The sequence below is a fragment of the Cardiocondyla obscurior genome, linkage group LG10, assembly GCF_019399895.1.
Source record: "Cardiocondyla obscurior isolate alpha-2009 linkage group LG10, Cobs3.1, whole genome shotgun sequence".
Classification (NCBI taxonomy): domain Eukaryota; kingdom Metazoa; phylum Arthropoda; class Insecta; order Hymenoptera; family Formicidae; genus Cardiocondyla; species Cardiocondyla obscurior.
In genome coordinates, this window is record NC_091873.1 from 1,788,787 (window position 1) to 1,807,735 (window position 18,949).

The 18,949-nt window shown below is 37.5% G+C and overlaps 1 protein-coding gene and 1 long non-coding RNA gene across 8 annotated transcripts in view; one reads left to right on the forward strand and one right to left on the reverse strand.

The window, feature by feature from the left end:
- LOC139106076 (uncharacterized) overlaps positions 1–18,949 on the reverse strand; it is a 156,801-nt gene that overhangs the window by 119,459 nt on the left and 18,393 nt on the right. The gene's annotated exons all lie outside the window — the stretch shown is intronic.
- Positions 330–17,769, forward strand: Ndg (Nidogen). 3 transcript variants are annotated; one of them, XM_070663029.1, is made up of 20 exons: positions 333–636; positions 7,509–7,787; positions 7,986–8,191; positions 8,268–8,359; positions 8,604–8,750; positions 9,270–9,503; positions 9,827–10,355; positions 10,518–10,684; positions 10,984–11,112; positions 11,188–11,286; positions 11,626–11,790; positions 13,713–13,838; positions 14,241–14,363; positions 14,684–15,030; positions 15,385–15,721; positions 15,979–16,207; positions 16,459–16,634; positions 16,770–16,878; positions 16,975–17,093; positions 17,355–17,769. In XM_070663029.1, exons 1-20 carry the CDS (start codon positions 412–414, stop codon positions 17,489–17,491), a joined length of 3,975 nt encoding a protein of 1,324 aa, XP_070519130.1. In that variant the 5' UTR covers positions 333–411; the 3' UTR covers positions 17,492–17,769. The 3 variants fall into 3 exon arrangements, with proteins under 3 accessions (XP_070519131.1, XP_070519132.1, XP_070519130.1); XM_070663030.1 differs by lacking the exon at positions 14,241–14,363 and having other exon boundaries at positions 330–636; XM_070663031.1 differs by lacking the exons at positions 13,713–13,838; positions 14,241–14,363 and having other exon boundaries at positions 332–636.

The following is an 18,949-nucleotide window of genomic DNA, read 5'->3' on the forward strand; positions in this document are numbered from 1 at the left end:
CTCCTACAAAATAAAAAATTAAAAAAAAAAAAAAACTTATTAGTTTGCCGTGATATTCTGCATGGTCATTCATGGCAGGAACCTGCACATCACTGCACAAGTGGTCATTGCACAGTATGAACAATTCATAGAGACTGAGAGAAAGAGAGACGGAGAGGAGCTGAAGAACTACATTCGAGATACACTCGATTGCACATTAGCCTATTAGTAGCGGAATCGAGGGTAGGGATCGGTGTGCGGTGTCATAAAATTATCATCAAGCGCGGGAAGCGAGCATGGCGTTTTATGTACTCGGAACAACGGCGGGCGGCCACGCCGATCGCGGAGCAGCGGCGGGCAAAGACGATTAGGGGGCAGCAAGAAGAGACGTAGCCAAGTCGAACAGCAGTAGCGTTAAAGCAGTCTGAGAGAATGGCTCGCGGTGCAGCACGCTGGAGCGTTCTGCTGGGCTCGCTGGCCCTCGTCCTGGCCCTAATTACGCCCTTCACCGTAGCCCTATCCAAGAGGGATCTTTACCAATACACGGGACCGGGCTCCAACGTCCTCGATATTGACGACAATGGAATGGTATTGTCCACTGAGGTTTTCCTCAAAACGCCCATCGCTTTTTACGACAAAGTCTACAGTTCGATATTTGTGAGTACAACCAATAAGTTTGATCAAAAACGCCGGGTGCTCGTTAACAATAAAATAGCCAAATTGATAATTATTCGAGCCGCGAAATATATATTTTTTCTATTTAATTACGAAGATAAATTAAATCTGCATTTAAGTAACTTGTGACTAAAAGTTTTTTTTTTTCTTTTACATTGATGTATAGAATGAAAAAAAATTCTGCTTTTACTAATGAGAGTACTAATGAAAATTTTCAGAATTATAATCACAATTTGTACCGAGATAAATATATAATTAAATTCCTAATTACCTAAGCCTAACGAAGATTAAGTATGAATTTCCACGCGTAAATAACATAAAATTAATGCGATTTATGTACGACACATAGAAGACGGAATTGCACATAATCTGAAATAATCTCCATCTCACAATCAGGAAGAATATATCAAAGCATAACTTAAGAAAGTTTTCTGACACGGTTATGACATAATTATAACATGCGAACAATCTTAATTAAAAAATTGTGTTATGGAGTAATCTTTTTACGATTGTATTTAATCTTGATGTGAAACATGATTCTTGAGAATCTTTCAAAGATTTTAAAATCTAATAGCTAGCAATGCACGAGCGTGACAGCACGATTTCTTCGAGTATTCGGAATAAGTGTGGGTTAATAATAGCACTTAAACGCGAATCCGCTATTTTCGTATTTACGTTTGTAATTTAAACCGATCATCGGCGAAAAACACCACTTGGGAAAAAAGAAAAAGAATTCGCGCATTCCTGATAACCCGTAAATCTGTTCTCACGCAATATGTTTATAATTAATGAGATACTTATTGCTGCAACTATAACGTAACGTGATAGCTTACTTAATTTTATCACAACATCAGAAAGTTAAAATTGAAAACAAGACGTATCTTAGTTTACGTTTACATCTAGTTATCTTATCTGTAATTTTCAATAACAAGAAATTCTTTGATTAAAATATATTTCCGGAAAAGAAAAGAAAGAAAAAAAAAAGAAAGATTATTTGCTACGATCTCATCAAATTTGATAAAACAAGAACGATAGCGAAAGTGACGTAAGGCCGTTCATCGCGTTTTAACGTTTCATCGCGTAGCGGCAAAAAGTTAGAAAATTTCTCCGAGCGTGTTACAGATTAGGAAACTTAGCGCAGTCACCGCGTGACGAACTTCAATTTATGGCCCGGTCTAGAAAAAGTTTCGAGACGGCGAGATGAGCGGCTAGGCGGCGGCGGCGCGTAATTTCCTTGGTTAATATCAATTTGCCGCGCGGTAGACAACGACGGAGCCGTGTGCGCATTCGGTCATTCTCTCAATTCGGCTCGTGGCCTAATCCGGTCGACATCTTCTGGCATGACACGAATTCATTGCGCTCGTGATGACGAACAAACGACTCTCTGGGCGGCACAATCGCGCTTAATTGCGGCGGACGCGCCGCGCCGCTCGTCGCGTACAATTTACGAGGGTCCGTTAATTCGTATGAATGAACGAGCGAGAGCGGCGCGAAACCGGAAGACGATGCAACCCGCTATCTAGAGTCCGAGGCGCGTGCAATAAGATTCCGGTGAGTGTTTACGTGGCCGAAAGTTCGACCGTGAGCGAAAGCACACTTTGAGAAAGTGCTGAAGCACGTTGCAAAAGCACAAGAGCACGATCGCGACCATCCATCTGCGGTTTTAATTAGGTTCACGTTAAAGACAGACAAAATAAAAAGCTTATTATTATTATTTTTTAATTTTTAACAATTAACGGTTTCGAGATTTAACAACTGTAATTGTCCCACCCGAATATTGTTTTATATATCGTTCTTATTTTCTGCACTGTTCTACTTCCCGTAAAAAATTGAATCGCAAGGCACGCGCATAAGAGATATTTTAAATAAAGTTTTATAAGGTTAAACAAAAAGATTATTCCATAATCGTATTATTAATATTTCGAAAACGTTTACGCTCGTAAATCAAACATATTAATAATTTAATCCTATAATCTCTCATATTTCAAGCTAAATTTACGACATGCTCAATTAGTCATTAAAAATTGAGACACTTTTAATCGTTTCCGCTTTGTAAGCTACAAGCATATTTCAGTTTTAGTGTAATTTTGACTCATCGCGCAAACACCGACACAACGATTAAGCAAACCTAGAGACAAGCGGCGATTAAAAGAAGTCCGTAGGACACCGCATGATATCATTTTTTTTTTTACCGTGAACGATTGCACTATCGTAGAAGTAACAGCCTGAATGAGCGTTAATTATGTACGACCAGTCGTGTGCGGATTAACGCGAAGGATTCATCTCTCCAAAATGATTTATTGCGAATCAAGGTGCATGAGCTCATACGTGGAAGCGTTTATACGCATTACGCCTCCACGAAAAGCGTACTCGTACCATTGTATTTTCTCAAATGTTTTCCTCCAGCTAAACTATAACGTTGATTAATAGCAAACGGAATATCCTCATTAATCTACGTACCAAAGATACCAGATACGCGGTAAAAATATAAATCTTATGTAAATACCAAGAAACATTATAATATACTATTAAAATGTATTATTAATTTATGTGCCAATCAATTTGTAATAAATTACATGTCGAAAGGCTGTTAATAATGCAAGCTGACGATATGGGTTTTTATTTTTTATTATTTATGTTTTTTTTTTTTTTCTATTTTTAAACACGACAAAAGCTATTGAATATTGAAATTCACTTTGAAATTGGGTACGCCGATTATTTTAGCAGCCGTCTAAAATACGGTATTGGAATCATGATCCGCCGTGATCCGTTCCATTCATCGAGATTCGTCAATAATTCAAGCGTCCGGAATCATAGTGGCGTTATTGATGACGTGCGTACGTGCAATTCGCTTAGGGATGCGCGTCGAGTCAAATCACACGCAGAAACTCGGCCGGCCAGTCGGCCGGACGGGCTTAAAGTATAATGACGAATAATTGTGGGAGACTAGGCGGATTAAAAGCTTAGAATGGGAGATTCGATTTTGCAGGTATTGGAATAATATGCGCATAGCAATCGCGTATCCTTTTACGCAAGTGGAACACGTGTGCGCTTATGACGGCGTTGCGGTGCAGCAGTACTGATGATTATAGAGGTCGCGAAATTACAGACGTATAAATACTCCTCATAATTTTAACAAGATTAACTTTAATAATTTGTCATAAGAATCAAGTTGAAAATAATTTCAATTAATAGAAAAGACCGCGGTATCCAGCTAAGAAGACACGTTCTGTGGGAGACTCGCTATTCAATTTTCTCAGAAGTCCGCTAAAAATACATCTTACGCTATTGTTTACCTTTATGGACTAAGTTCGTAAAATTCAACGGAAAACTTTGTATCTCCCGTGCTCAATTAAGCATTCGCGTCAAGATACAGAGTAATACGACAGACAGCTTACGCTGCTATACAATTAGCCTCGGCGTTTTCCCACATTAGTTAGCGGAAACTTAGTAGGAAGAATTGCGAATTTCCGCTCGCGATTCCTCTCTAAATCGGTACTGTCGTTAGCTCTATCATCGCCGATGAAGTTCAATTAGATTTAACGTAAAATTTCCAATTAATTTTATTATGCCTTCTTCCGTCTGTCTCTTAGGTTCCTTCGCCGGACTTCCGGTTAATGGTTATCTCGTCGTAACCTTAAGGTTATCCGCGTTTCAATTTTTCTTCATATGAGCCGTAACGTTACGCGAGCTTAGGTCAGTGACAAATCGTAGCTTGACACAGATGTGCGTCGCGACGTATCCGCGAACAGAAGGCACAACGGTCTACTTTAAGGATCTTCCTACACGACAATCATCTCCATTTCGTCAGTTATCGCCGACGATTCGCAGTCATCAAAATGATTGCGCCCGATTGCGCGATTACGTTAGCGCGTGCGGCATGCGTTACCGAAATCGCCGTCTCTCTTACCGTCGTCTCATTGACTCGCGGCTGCTACTGTGTTACGACGATTGCACATGTACCGAGTTTACCACGAGCAATACGGGAATCTCATGATTAACATATGAATTCGACGCAATAGTTCCTATGCACCGCATGAACAAGACATTCGAGCGCTTATACTATTATGGTTCCATAAAGTTTCGTTACAAATTGTTACTTTAGACTTTTTAGATGCTACGCGAGATTAATTTAAAATAATAGGAATATTTTAATAATAAATTAGTATGATGCGAATGATACGTAATATTGCAATTTTGTAATTGACTCTAATAATAAATTCTTTTAATAAAAATTGCAGATTTTTTTTTATTTAAGTAAATAATAATTGATTATAAGATAATTTATAATTTATCATCCAAGCTCGCGTTGCAATATTATACAAGCGCAACACATTTTAGAATCGAAATGATTTTCAATAGAAAGAAAAAAAGAAAACTATCGCCAAGTGATTTCTCTAAAAAGTTCCGTCTTGATTATTGAAATATTTGTCAATGCGAGAGTCGATATCAAATAATTTTCAATCCCGCGCTAGACTTGCCGGACATTAGAACGTTATCGACGATATCAGGAAGAGAGTTGGTAGTCAGCATGATTCCCTTCTGTTACTTCCAGGCGGTACTATCAATTTTTACCGTTTTACCGCGATGTGCATATGTGTGTGTCGTCGGCTCGACTCTGACCTACGACCTCGGTGATAGCCCCGGTAATGATAGCGCATCGAACTTTCCCACTAGCTGACTTACGCGAATGTCGAAACGCTCGAGAACATAAACGAACTTCACCGGGACTATCAATACTAGCTTGACATTCCCAAGCATCGATTATCGGATGCCTCGATGACCGATACTGATTCTCGGCTCGTAAACTTTCGTACGTATAATGAATAATATTAATTGAACATTGCAGAAGAAATGTTTTTGCTGATTTAAATTTAATTTAAAAGATTATACTGCTGCATGAAACAAACGTATTCCAATAAATATATAATATTTAAAAAATTTAATACATTTTTTATTAAATCAACGGTATGCATGTATTAAATGATTTTAATTAATGTCGCTATGTTATAAAGTTTAATAAAACAGTTTTTTTTTAATAAAAGAAAAATTCTTTTATTTAAAAATTGCAATACTAAAATAATAAAGTGTAATAGAAATATTAAATTCATATTTTTTATCCGCATTAAATAAATGTCCTGTTACTTAACAAAATTATGAAATGTCTAACGATAGAATAGTGTCACAAGAAAGATTATTACTTTGTCGCCCTAATTTGTGTCAATTCACTTGAACCGGGTCGTTCGTTAACAATGTGTGACTTAAGCGTTAAATTTGATGCGGCGCCTATAATATTGACCTCACGTACAAAACAATATAGGTCATTTGAATAATTGGATGTTTCAGCCTGGTCTGAGGCGCATAAAAATTAAAGTAAATGAATACGAATGTGGACGCAAAACACGACTCTCTCTATAGATCAAATGAATATCATATTTATTAAGAAAATTAACAGCCTTTGCTCTTTGCTTTTTAAAAATTGTTAAAATATTTTTATACTTAAAAAAAATTTTTATTATTTATTAAAATTAAAGTTGAAATTATTATGTTTTAATATAACTTTTTTTTTTTAAAGAAAAAAAAGAAACATCATAAAGTAATATATAATTTAAATATAAAGCATTTTAAGTTTTTATTAAGAATAGTAGTATTATAATATACTACTTTTTTAATTTTAAAATTAAAGCTACATTAATTTCGTAAGAATGAACAGTGTGAGAACCATACCAATTATTTCCTCCCAGCGCAATATTTTCGTTGCACAATTTCTTTCGGGGAAAGAAGGTAATTTCTCTCTTAATAAGGAAGAGAGTTTTTTTTTCTTACAAAGAAACGGCTTTGATATAAAGAGCGTATCGCGTCGAATATGTGCGCACGTTTGGCGCACATCATTTCAGCCAATTGACGAAACAAGTCAGCGGGCTCGGCGAGATAACACGACCGTATTCACTACTACATATCCTAAACCTTATTTGTAATTATTATATTTATAATTATATTCATAACTAAAGAATAAAAAAAAATAACTACGACGTAATAGTATTTTCGAAAAATACGTAGATACCGAAAATTTCTGACATCTCTCGCTCCTAATTTATTTGACTATCTTAAAAAATAATTATTAGTATCTCGTCAACATATTTTGTCATTTTCACCGCTGGTTCCTCTACAAATTTTCTAATCTAGATCGTCACAATACCTTCGCCAGTTTACGCGAACGTGACACCGTCCTCGTGCCGGCGTTATAACGAACGCGCGTCGTTGGGTGAATGACTCCTCGACGACAGGCGCTCGCTCATTAACGTGCATGCGTGTCTATTGCGATACTCGCGGAGGCTGACCAGACTGACGACGTGGGGCAAGTCCCCCTTCCCTAACGACTATCATTGTCGGATTTCACTGGTAGCACGTGCCGACGATTTACCTGCTGACCCGCTGACGCCGTCCGACCTTACACTATGCGCGCATCACCGAACGGGATTTGATTTACTGCCCACGTTCCAATTGTACGCGAGAATGTCTTTAAGCGGAAAAATCAACTTTGTTAACATCTATTACTTCGAATGCACTTTGCGATCGAAAACTTGTATCGTATTGTAGAAAAAATTAATTGCATTTTTTAAATACTGGTAAATATATTTAATTTAAGAATTAATAAAATCAGCAAAGGTCTAGGAAACTTTAAATAATTTGTTACAAATAAAACTTTATTGTGCTCGTCGTGAGCAAAATAAAATTTTTATGAAACTTCTTCCGATACTTTAAATGTATAAAAATAAAATTCAAGTTACTTCGGTATACGTATATCTTCTGAAGGAGTATCAATACTGAAAATATGGTTATTTCAATTTCAGGTAAATGGAAATGGCGTTCTTTCGTTCGCTAGAGCTATGCAAAGGTTTTTCAACATCGCATTCCCTCTTGATGATCCAGTCATATCGCCACTTTATACACATGTCGATACGGCAGCTTCCGGAACGATACATTGGAGCGAAACCGATTCTCGCGACGTGCTCGCTAGAGCCGGAGGATTAGTTCGAAGTGCTTTTAAAGACGCTAATACCTTTGTACCCACGCATGTTTTTTTGGCTACTTGGATAGACGTTGGTTATTACAATGAGCGAAAGGATAAGGCAAGTTGTCACCTTTACAATTGTCAAACGTTACATGTTTTTTCCGACTTTCCGAATAAATTTTTCAATTTAATTAAATTAATCTTAAAAATTATATTGTAATATCTCACTATTAAGGAAAAAAGAAAAAAAAAAAAAAAACAGTAACATAATAAACTTTTAGAAAACTTGAGTAACGTTCAACGAGTCGTCTTTCAGGTGAATACTTATCAAGTTGCTATATCATCCAACGGTACGCATTCCTTTGTTGAACTACTGTATCCGGAAAATGGTATACAGTGGATTCAGGCTGAGTCGCATCCCAACGGTCTACCAGATGCCAAGGCACAGGCAGGATTCATGAGCGAGGGCAAAATGTATACCCTGAGGGGCTCGGGCACGGACCAAATTCAGAATGTCGACAAGTGAGTAATGGGGAGAGTGGAAGCGCCGGCCGTATTCACGTGCGACGTATTCATGGACCTTTGTAATTGTTTTCAGGTTGTCGAATGTAAATCGGCCCGGCCAGTGGTTATTTCAAGTCGGTCCCGTCGACGAAGGCGAAAATATAAAGACCCCCGATAATATCGAAGGTAACGAATAAATAATAATTAAAAATACACCGTGTACTCAAACCCTCCCGCCTCCGCCCCTTTTAAATTTACAAACGATACCGCGGTGCAAAAGTTCAAGACGATCTTTTTCTCCGTGCGCGATTTATAAACCGCGCGGTGACATTTTGTTATTTTAAAACGACAAAACCGCACGTGGTCCCTAAAGATATTATCTTTTATTATCTCCACGACGTTGATCGAATTAAGCAATATATCCTGTTAGACACGATGACTATGCATCAAGCGACCAGCTGTAGGTCCGGCGCCACCACTTGCCACAGCAAAGCGACCTGCATTGATTACGAGATCGGATTCTGCTGCAGTTGCAAGCAGGGCTATTTCGGCAACGGGAAATCCTGCCAGCCAAACGGTAAGCTATTTATCAACTATGTTTGTCGAAATCTCGCGTGCTCGTTACAAGATAAGGCCGAGCTAATGGCATGCAAACGCGGCCTTTGAAGTGTTTTCGAAACGGGATAAAAAAGAGATCTTTCGTCGTTTCTCTTTTTAAACTTCCTACGATGCTTCACTTGACGCGGACAAAGGTACGCAGAAGTCGTAGGGCAAATAGACGCAGCGTAGTAAGTAGCTGCATTTACTCGCGCTTTCCGGTCTATTCATAGTTTACGCGACTGGTTCTTACGACTTCCACGGTAACATCATATAGACGGCGATACCGTGAATACCATGAAACGAGCAGCGCGGCTCTTTGATGGTCGTGTCGCTGTCAGAGTCTCGACTAATAATTTTTTTTTTCATAAGAAAGATACGACTATTTTTTAAAAATTATTAAGTTATATCTTTTATATTATTTTAACTAAACAATTGCATGCAAATATAAACAACTATTTAAAAAAGTGTTTCTTCTTTTTTTTTTTTTAATTTATAGACGTGCCTCTTCGAGTTATTGGCCGAATATCTGGCACTCTAAATAACATCGAATTCCCCTCGAGAGATCTTCAATGTTACGTACAAACAAAAGATGGACGAACATACACCGCCTTGTCAAGAGTACCGGAAGAAATCGGTGCTAGTTTTCAACTTTTGGCTAATTTGGGTGGTATTATTGGCTGGCTATTTGCAAAACCTGTCAGCGAAACCGAAAATGGATACGAGCTTACAGGCAAGAGGCTTATGTTTTACTTGCACGGACCACAGGAATCACTAAAATAAATCTTATCTCTAGGCGTAAATCGATTTTCTCATTTATCTTATTATTCTATTTTTTTTTCTTCTTTTTTTTTATTAATTATAACGAGTAAAAAGTTATATGTACATATCGATATACGTTATGAGTTAACTGTCTAAAAACATTGTCATATTAGCAAAGTTTATTCGATTATTAATTATTAAGTTTGAAGAATTGAAAACGCCATAAAATAAAGCTCCGAAGGAAAGCAGGTTTACGATTACGCAGGTATTGATACGAGCGTATTTCACGGGCAGGCGGCTTATTCAATCACACGGCGGAACTGAACTTTCCCTCGACCGGCGATAAGGTGACGATTCGGAGCAATTATCTTGGATTGGACGTTTTCGGTCAATTGAAAATGGAGGCGGAAATCACGGGAAGGCTGCCGCACTTAGAAAGGGACACGAAGGTAGAGTACGGCGATTACGATGAACTCTACACCCGCGCCCAGCCGGGTCTGATTCGTTCTCAAAGTGAACGCACCTGCAAACTCTCGCGCGGCGGCGGAGACGAGCGAGAAATGACGTTCAAACTCGATCAGATAATCAGTTATCAAGAGTGCCCGTACGCTGTCTTCGATCCCGAGGATGACACGACCAGGCTAAAGTTTTTCAGGGGGGTCACGGCTTACGAGGGTACCGAGGGGATCATTCGATTTGCCGTCAACACCAAGACAACGCCTCTCGAAGAGGAGGACCCGTGTATTCAAGGACGACAAACCTGCGGCGATCACAGTTCTTGCGTGGTCGACGGGGACAGTTTCAAATGTGTATGTAACGCGGGGTGAGTATTTCAAACGTTATTTTTTTTTTTTTATAAAATTGACTTATATAAAAAAAATATGTCATTGCATGGTTAATGTTACTCTATTATATTATGATTTTTTAAATTATATGATTAATTATGATCAATTATGTAATTTGATATCGCTTGATGTATGGAAAGGTATCAGTATCTGTACGAGGAAGACGGCAGTGCGATTTGCGTCGACGTGAACGAATGCACAGCCGGTAATCACATGTGTTCCCCAGACGCTCAATGCATTAATCAGGAAGGCAGCCACATGTGCCAATGTAGAACTGGTTTTACGGGAGACGGCCGTGTTTGTGAAAGTAAGCAATATTTTTATTTATTATGCAATAAATTATCTCGCATCCCAAAATCAATTTTACCGTATTACGATAACGTCCCACAAAGTCGATCGAGTTCTTACCACTGATAGCGGTGAAAGTAATTTTAACGTCTGACGAGAATATTCTCCAACAATATACTTCTTCAACCTACTTTTTTTTTTTTAAGTTTAAAGTAAATAATACATAAAATATTTAATTACGTTAATATTTCTCAATTTTGATCAGCTACCTATTTATAAACATTATCGAAGTCTACATCGATAATATTCATAATGCAGGATTGCCATCTTGCGAGGACACTCGTTGCGGAAATTATGAACAATGTGTGATGCTCGGAAGTACACCTACATGCATCTGTTCGCCTGGTTTCGAGGAAACGGATCAAGGGTGTTATCCTTCTCAACATGGTAAATTATTTTCCGTATCAAGTACGAATTTTACTTATCTCTTTACTGATAAGTACGGTAACTGTATTTCTACAGCACCCTGTAACGAAGAGGATAACTGTTCCCCGTATGGGCTCTGCAGCTTCGACGGGAACAGAAAGAAGCACGTGTGCGTTTGTATGCCCGGTTACGTCGGTGAGTAACATCTTAAAAAATTCTTTTGCCTACCGCTAATAATTTTCTTTTGTTTCTTTTAAGTATAAATTTATATATACATATACATATGTAAATCCTAACGATTTAAATTAACGATTGAACTAAGAGAATATACAACATTGTTTGTGTATAAATTTCACTATTTTACGTAATATGACTCTTGTAATAATCTGAAAGTGGAGTAATTAAATTGAAATGAACGCGAAATACGACTCGACCGCTATTCGTCGCGACGATTGTCAATTCAAACGCATGAGACCATATTGCAATTTTGCAAAGTGTTTTCCGCCTGTTATTCACATATGCGATTATTTACAGGCGATGGGTACACGTGTTACTCTGAATCCGATGTCACCACAACAGACGAACCGCCGCAACCACAGTGCGTGGTTGGAGTGTGTTGGTGCCCGAATGGCTGGGAATTTCGTAACCATGCCTGTGTGAGGCAAGAGGGAGAATATACGACAGTTGACTATCGAGATTGTAAGTTGCATGAAAAATAATTCCGTGATTATCCGATGGCTTTTCACAAAATGTAAAAATGTTACGCTCGGATAAGATCGAATTTAATTCCTGCCTATTATTCGACTGTGCATTCATAGCTATTGCGCATATGGCATGTATCATAGATAATTATTACTATCAGTAATTAAATAACAATAATTAAGATCATCTCTACCAACGTAGATATCTAAGAATTAGACCGAGATTAAAATTATATTGTCTCAGTACAAATAGGTATAAAAGTAACTAAAATCTCAATATCGTAAACCTCAATTATTAAGCATAATATAGATATGCAAGAAAAAATAACTGCAGATGTTTATTAAATAAGCAGTTTTAAAGCACAAGAGCAGAAAATGCAACAGTGTCATTTAAGAAAAAAAAAAAAAGAAAAAAAATATTAATTAAAACAGTCCAACGTAGCTTTCGTGTATAGTAATGATTGTCTGCTAAAATTATCACGTTTGATGCATTCTTTTTCCCGAGAATTATTTTGTCAGAAATGAAAATTGAAATATAGTTGAAAATTAAAACAATCCACAAATGAAACCTACGGCATGATAACTGCATGCAAATAAATTAACATGAATAACTTGAATCCCCACGATGCAAAAAATCAATATTTAATAACGTGCGAAATGATCGTTAATAGTATGCGACGAACATCGTTCGTCGATGCATCATGCGTTTTAGTATCGGCACATCCGCTCCCAGGATGCTTCGGCGACGTCTGCATATGTCCCTCGGGATACGATTACGACCATTTGGAACGAATTTGCGTTCCGCTGCCAGGATACCGATACGAGACGAAGGGTCCATCAGGATCTAACCGTATGACGCACTCAGTGCTTGGCTTAAAGTTATTTATGTTCATTAACGAGTATTAAATCGTTTCGAATATTAATGAATATTAAGTTACTTTCCGTATCATTCTCAATCTGATCATCGGCGTGGAAAACAGGTTTTTACTTTCACGTTTTAATATTCGGCTTACCTAACCGCGTAATTAATAAAAAATACATGCCTGGGCATTAATCAAGCGCACGGAAGCTTAGTGACATATTTGTAACAAAGCTGCTCGCAGCATAACAACATAAACATTCATTTAAACAGCATTCGCATTAATTCGCATAAACGAACTCGCATATACTGGGTTTTTCGTCACGCAGTGCGGACAAAAAAGAATTTCTCTCTGTAAATAAGTGTACTCGAAGTTTCGCCATCTTCCAACTTCTTAAACTCACTTCCAGAAAACTTGTGATGCGCAACCTTTTAGTGAATAGCGAGATAGAATATTACCCTGGGAAATTAAGAAGTGTGTCTATGTGCATGTAATACTCCTGAGAAAGAACGGCATAATCGTTTTCGCAGACGCGATTGAAATATTTTAATTTCATTAAACGTTTAACATTTATATTATAAATAATGCAGAAATATTCCATCTTGCAATACGCTTTATGCATAAATGAATAATTTCATTTCAAGGCGGGTGCTTATCTCTGAAAATGTTTTCAGTGTTTTCATTCGAGGTGCGAGGTGCTTCAAGTTACATATCACAAAATGTCGATATCCTCTGATAATAGCGATAAATTTATTAACTTTTAAACAATATTTTCTCTGAAAACTTTCACAAATTTCACGTTGTGCTCGCCATATCGATTTCTCGCATAATTTAATAAATGAAATTTTCTAAAATCTTTGCTGCAATATTTAATGAATTTAAGGTACTTTGTATATAGTTGAACTTCTTTCATTTAATAATACATTCATTTACTGAACATTAGTTCACTGTCCTAAAACTGTAATTTAATTCAAGATTTTTATTGCTATCGGATCGGGCCAGCTATCGTCGCCGCTTGCTTATGAACATGTATCATAATCGCGCACATGCTTGTGTCTAGTATCTTGCAACGTGGTGAATAGGTGTCATCCCTACGCTCAGTGCATCTACGTGACGAGTACCGGCGATTACGAGTGCCGTTGCAACCCGGGATATGAAGGTGATGGTATGGAATGCGCCAAGACTGGTACGTGAAACGCATCTTGCACTTATATTTAGCAAGGCGATAATTGATAAAACTATCGGAGAGCGATAACGTTAAACATTTAAAAAATGCCAGTTTAAAATTATTTTTAACTTAAAGCTATCTTGTATATAATTATTAAAAAATAATTTAATTAATTTAATTCGCAACATATCCATTCGACTAACGTGGAAAAAATTTACGTAGTTAATTAACCTAGTTATCGAAAGCGGCGAGATATCATTACCGCTAAATAACTGCGCGATGCACCACACAGTTATGCTCTCCAATATTTTTATATATTTGATAATTTAATTTCTTTTTGAGGAAAAAGCCTAAATTGTGAGAGCGGCGTGAAGGTACGTTAACGATAATACAACGATACGACTCTTCTTCTTAATACAGAAGTGTCCTGCTTGGAAGTGGATATCTGCGACTTGAACGCGTCCTGTCAATACGAGGAGCCAACGGCAAGATGCGTGTGCAATCCAGGATACGTGGGCGACGGAACAACGTGCAGTCGTATTGGTGCTTTCACTATTCATACCGCCCCCTCCCTCTTCTTTTTTTATATATTTTTCTTTCATTCATTTCGCGCCATTGCGCACGTCGCACGACGCACTTCGGAATGTCAACGCGATTTCTTTTTCTCAGCGATTCCCACATTGCGCATACATATTGCCTCCTTTGCATTCCGCATTACTATGTAAATCGAGAAATTGACGAGCGAGCTCCAAGTTGAGCTACATACTATTTCAAATGAGAATAGAGTTTGCACCTTTGTACATTACGCGGAATCGAGTGAAACGGCCCAACTGACATCACCTATTGCCTACTTGCCGTTTTAGACGAGTGCAGCGGCAATTCCGAATGCGAGAAGAACGAACAGTGCACCTATCACCCGACGAGCTCGCGCTACGAATGCACCTGTAAGCCTGGGTACAGCATGAACATGGACGATCGATGCGTGCCGTCCGACTGCTCGACGAATCTTTCTCAGTGCCACGTAAACGCGCAATGCGTGCCGTCCGACGACGGGGGCTACAAATGCATCTGTATAAGCGGCTATCACGGCGACGGTGTGCGCCAGTGTGTGGAGGACCATATCGGCTGTAACGTTTTGAACAACTGTGGCCGAAATGCAGTTTGCGCATATAATCAGACGTCCGCAAATTTTGCGTGCGTTTGTCAACCGGTTCGTATAAACGAATATCATCACGTTAGATAATCGAATTTGGTACCACGTCGTATAAACGTTCACTCGTAGCACTACTTTATGCTCTGTGTAAATGCCGTAGCACACTACGTGGTATAAAGAGGCGAATGAATTTAAATAGTTAAGGTTAAAAAATAAAAAAAAAAATTGTTTTTTATTTCGAGAATTTCGCGTGCAAAAAGTATTCATTTGGGAGTAAAAATACGTGAGCTTTAAAAATTTTTGCATATTTAAAAAAGGACGAAAATGTAGACGAAAAAGTGGTAGCGTGCAACGGTTAGTTTCTTTTAATATAATTAGCGGTATCAAATGTTGTAATTTGATCGCTTTCAGGGTTACTACGGTAATGGTTTCACATGTCGGCCACAATCCTCGTGTAGACACGATCCAAATCTCTGTTCTTCCGAGGCAAGGTGCGTGTCGACCGGTGAAAATCAATTTGGTTGCGTTTGCAACGAGGGTTACGTTGGAGACGGCATAAATTGTAAACGTCGGTCGAGATACGATTCGAATTTTTTGTTAGTAAACCAAGGAATGGCCACGCATCGGATACCGTTCATGCCCACACGACAGAATCCAGGAAATCCGATCTACATAGCTTACTCGCAAATGGCGATAGCCCTAGATATCGATTGCCTTGGCGGCAAAGCTTACACCAGTGATATTACTGGTAAATTTATATTTAAAAAAGAAGAATCTTATTTTAAACTTATCGATGTGTGTTAAAATTTATGAAATTAATTTAATTCTTTTCGTTAAAGATATAATATATTAATATAAAATCGAAAAAAAATTCTGTAAAAGACACGCTTTCCACATATTAAATTTTTCTTTAACTTTTTAACATACTTCTCAATTGTTAACGCAGCGAGAAGGTGTTTAAAAATAAGATACCCATGTAAGATAAAATCGCAATCTATCTCGTAGGCAACAGGATAGTCCAACTATCTTATAACGGGTCGATGGCAGAGACATTTATTCCAAAAGTTACCAGTCCTGAGGGACTGTCGGTTGATTGGGTCTCGAGGAACATCTTTTGGACCGACTCAGGCAAGATGACCGTCGCGGTTGCCAGTTTAGTGACAAAGAAACGCAAAGTCCTCGTTTCCGATGGACTGGTCAATCCGAGGGGAATAGCAGTTCATCCATATCGCGGGTAAGAATAGATAAGAACATCGAAAATCTATTTACGAAACTTCTTAGACTCGTTTACTCCGCCATTTTCCTTCAATCTTATACCCACAAAATTATTTATGTATTTAATATTGATACTTAAAACTAAATAAGCCATTTTTTTTTAATTACATTTATAACTTCAGCTTATTTTCATGTATATTCTTTCATACTTTGTGCGATATTTAAATCAATTATATTTTATAAGTTATCTAACAAACGTTCTTGTTTCAGAAAAATATTTTGGTCCGACTGGAACCGCGCCTCCCCCAAATTAGAGTGGGCTAATGAAGATGGAACAGATCGAGCAATCTTCCTTCAGGGTGATTACGTTAAGCTGCCAAATTCATTAACTATCGATTGGGCGACGGATGAGCTATGCTGGGCCGACGCTGGGACGTTCTCGATAAGTAAATACAGATTTTAATCACTTGAACGCGTCGAAATAGCACCCATTAATCTTAACAGGAAAACGTATGAGAGCGCGATGTGCAGCATTATCGTAAAGGTGCTACTCTAATAAATGCATAATCTTTCGCTCTCAGGTTGCATTGAAATAGACACCAAGAGAGTCACTGTCGTCGCAAATCAACTTACTTATCCGTTCGGCTTGGCAATTTCTCAAAATCATTACTACTGGACCGACTGGAAGACGTAAGAGAATAAAATATTCATTCGCGTGCGCGTGCAGACAATTCAGAGAGCGCCATAAAATGTAAAAGTTTTTATATTACGCTCCTTTCATTGCAGACACAAGATCGAAGTCGGCACGAAGACGAACGGCGAAAGACGCACACCATTATCTATTCCAGCGGGTGGAAGTGGAAAACTATACGGTATCGCGGTCGTTCCTGAGTCATGCCCAAGAGGTAAATTTTTCATCTCCATAGAGATCTATTTTTTTAAAGCAGTATATTTCTACGTAATATATAATTTTAAAATTTTAGTCAATTTTTTGCCAAAATCAGATTATTAACAAAAATTAATTTTCTGCAAATTTAGGATTAAAAAAAAAATATATATATACATATATACATATATATATATATATGCCGAGTAACGAGAATTTAATACTGTCAGAAATTCCATACATCATGCTCCCAGAAATTCTGTATGTCGCTTGTTTGCAGTGACAAATGTTTGCCAGTACGACAATGGAAGGTGCAACAAGAATCAGCTTTGTCTACCTGACGGTCAAGGGGGCAGAACGTGTGCGTGCGCGGATGATGCGACAGGATCCTGTACCGACTCTCGTTATCTATCTTAAATCCGTATGAGATCATGCATGGAAATAAAACAACGACGAGACCGTCTTCGCGTTCGATAGTACGGTTAACTGATAAGATAATCGCCCACCGGCGTTTACATTGAGCTAAGATCGCAATAATTATTAAACCAAATGTAAATTAAAACATTATTTGTAATATTAATTAGCTGTCACCGATAATCTCAGATAGCATCTACTTTTGTATCTATCAATCGCAATACGCGATGCAAACTGTACTGTGACTTGATCTTATTTAATAAAAATAAACGAAACAGAGAGCGAAGCTTTGCACTGAAATATTCATACAATCACCCACTTCCATTCATTTTCTCGTTTAAATTTCTGTCGAGTTTATCCGCTTGATTAATTTCATAATTAACTATGAAAAAAGGATTTTTTAATTTAAAGTGTCTTATATAAAATTATCCTACGTAGATTAAACGTTATTATCATAAGAAAGAGAATCCAATTAAATACGGCAAATACACACATATGTATATAATTAAATACGCGCACGCACACGCGTGCATATTTATGTGCGCCGTTGAAGCATTTCAGCAAAAAGTATTTAAATAAAAAATTGTTACATATATGATCCTACGTGCTCTATACATGTAATACTAAAAAAAAAAGTAACTGATATAGCTGTCTATCAAGAATAGAAAAAAAATATACTAAATGTAAATATGACTTTTCTTTCTAATTCAGTCGTTCAATTTATTAATAATTCATTTCCTTTCCTCAAGATTCAATAATAAGTTAGCATACCATTCTATGTATATCAAATGAGAGTAAAAGCAGGACTTTGATTTTTACGGTAGAAATCAGGCTTTGGCTTGCATTTATGGTAAAAGGTTTCAAAGAAAAAAAATTTACTTCAATATTTTCAACGTACTTTTTTCGAGAACGTGATATTTAATCGGTTGCGTTCAACGAACGGTGCAATAAAAAAGAAGACGATGTAAAAAAAAGAGCAGTAAAGAAACGATCTTAAAAATCGTCAAAGAGCTCGGTGCTCTCCAACGGATTCGTACAGAGTGACAAGAATCTCTTGGAAATGCATTTCTACTTATCTTCTCGTGACTCTACAATAAAATGGTAAAATTCTACAAATAGATACAAACCTATGTAAATTGATATAAATCGGACAAAAGAAAGTGTTATTTTGTTAATATTCTTTCTTTTTTAGTACAAATATGAATGAGTAATATGATGTAACATGCAAGCCAAAATAAAGTGACTTAAAATAAATCGGAAGGCCAACGCGCCGCACATAAGGACCAGAAAAGACCATAGTGCTTTATTTTCTTAAGATGCGCATTTTCGTCGAAATGTAAATGTAAAAAAATTAATGTGAAACATCTTCGAAATTAGTCACGACCAGTCGTTAAAATTAATCGATCGTACGCGTGAAAAATAATGAGCGTTATTTTATTACAAATTATTTATGTTTCTTCG

Coding starts and splice junctions, on each gene's coding strand:
- Ndg (XM_070663029.1), top strand. CDS start 412: ATGGCTCGCGGTGCAGCACGCTGGAGCGTTCTGCTGGGCTCGCTGGCC. Junction 10,356..10,517: donor AAATGTGTATGTAACGCGGG/GTGAGTATTTCA, acceptor ATGTATGGAAAG/GTATCAGTATCTGTACGAGG. Junction 16,635..16,769: donor CGCTGGGACGTTCTCGATAA/GTAAATACAGAT, acceptor TTTCGCTCTCAG/GTTGCATTGAAATAGACACC.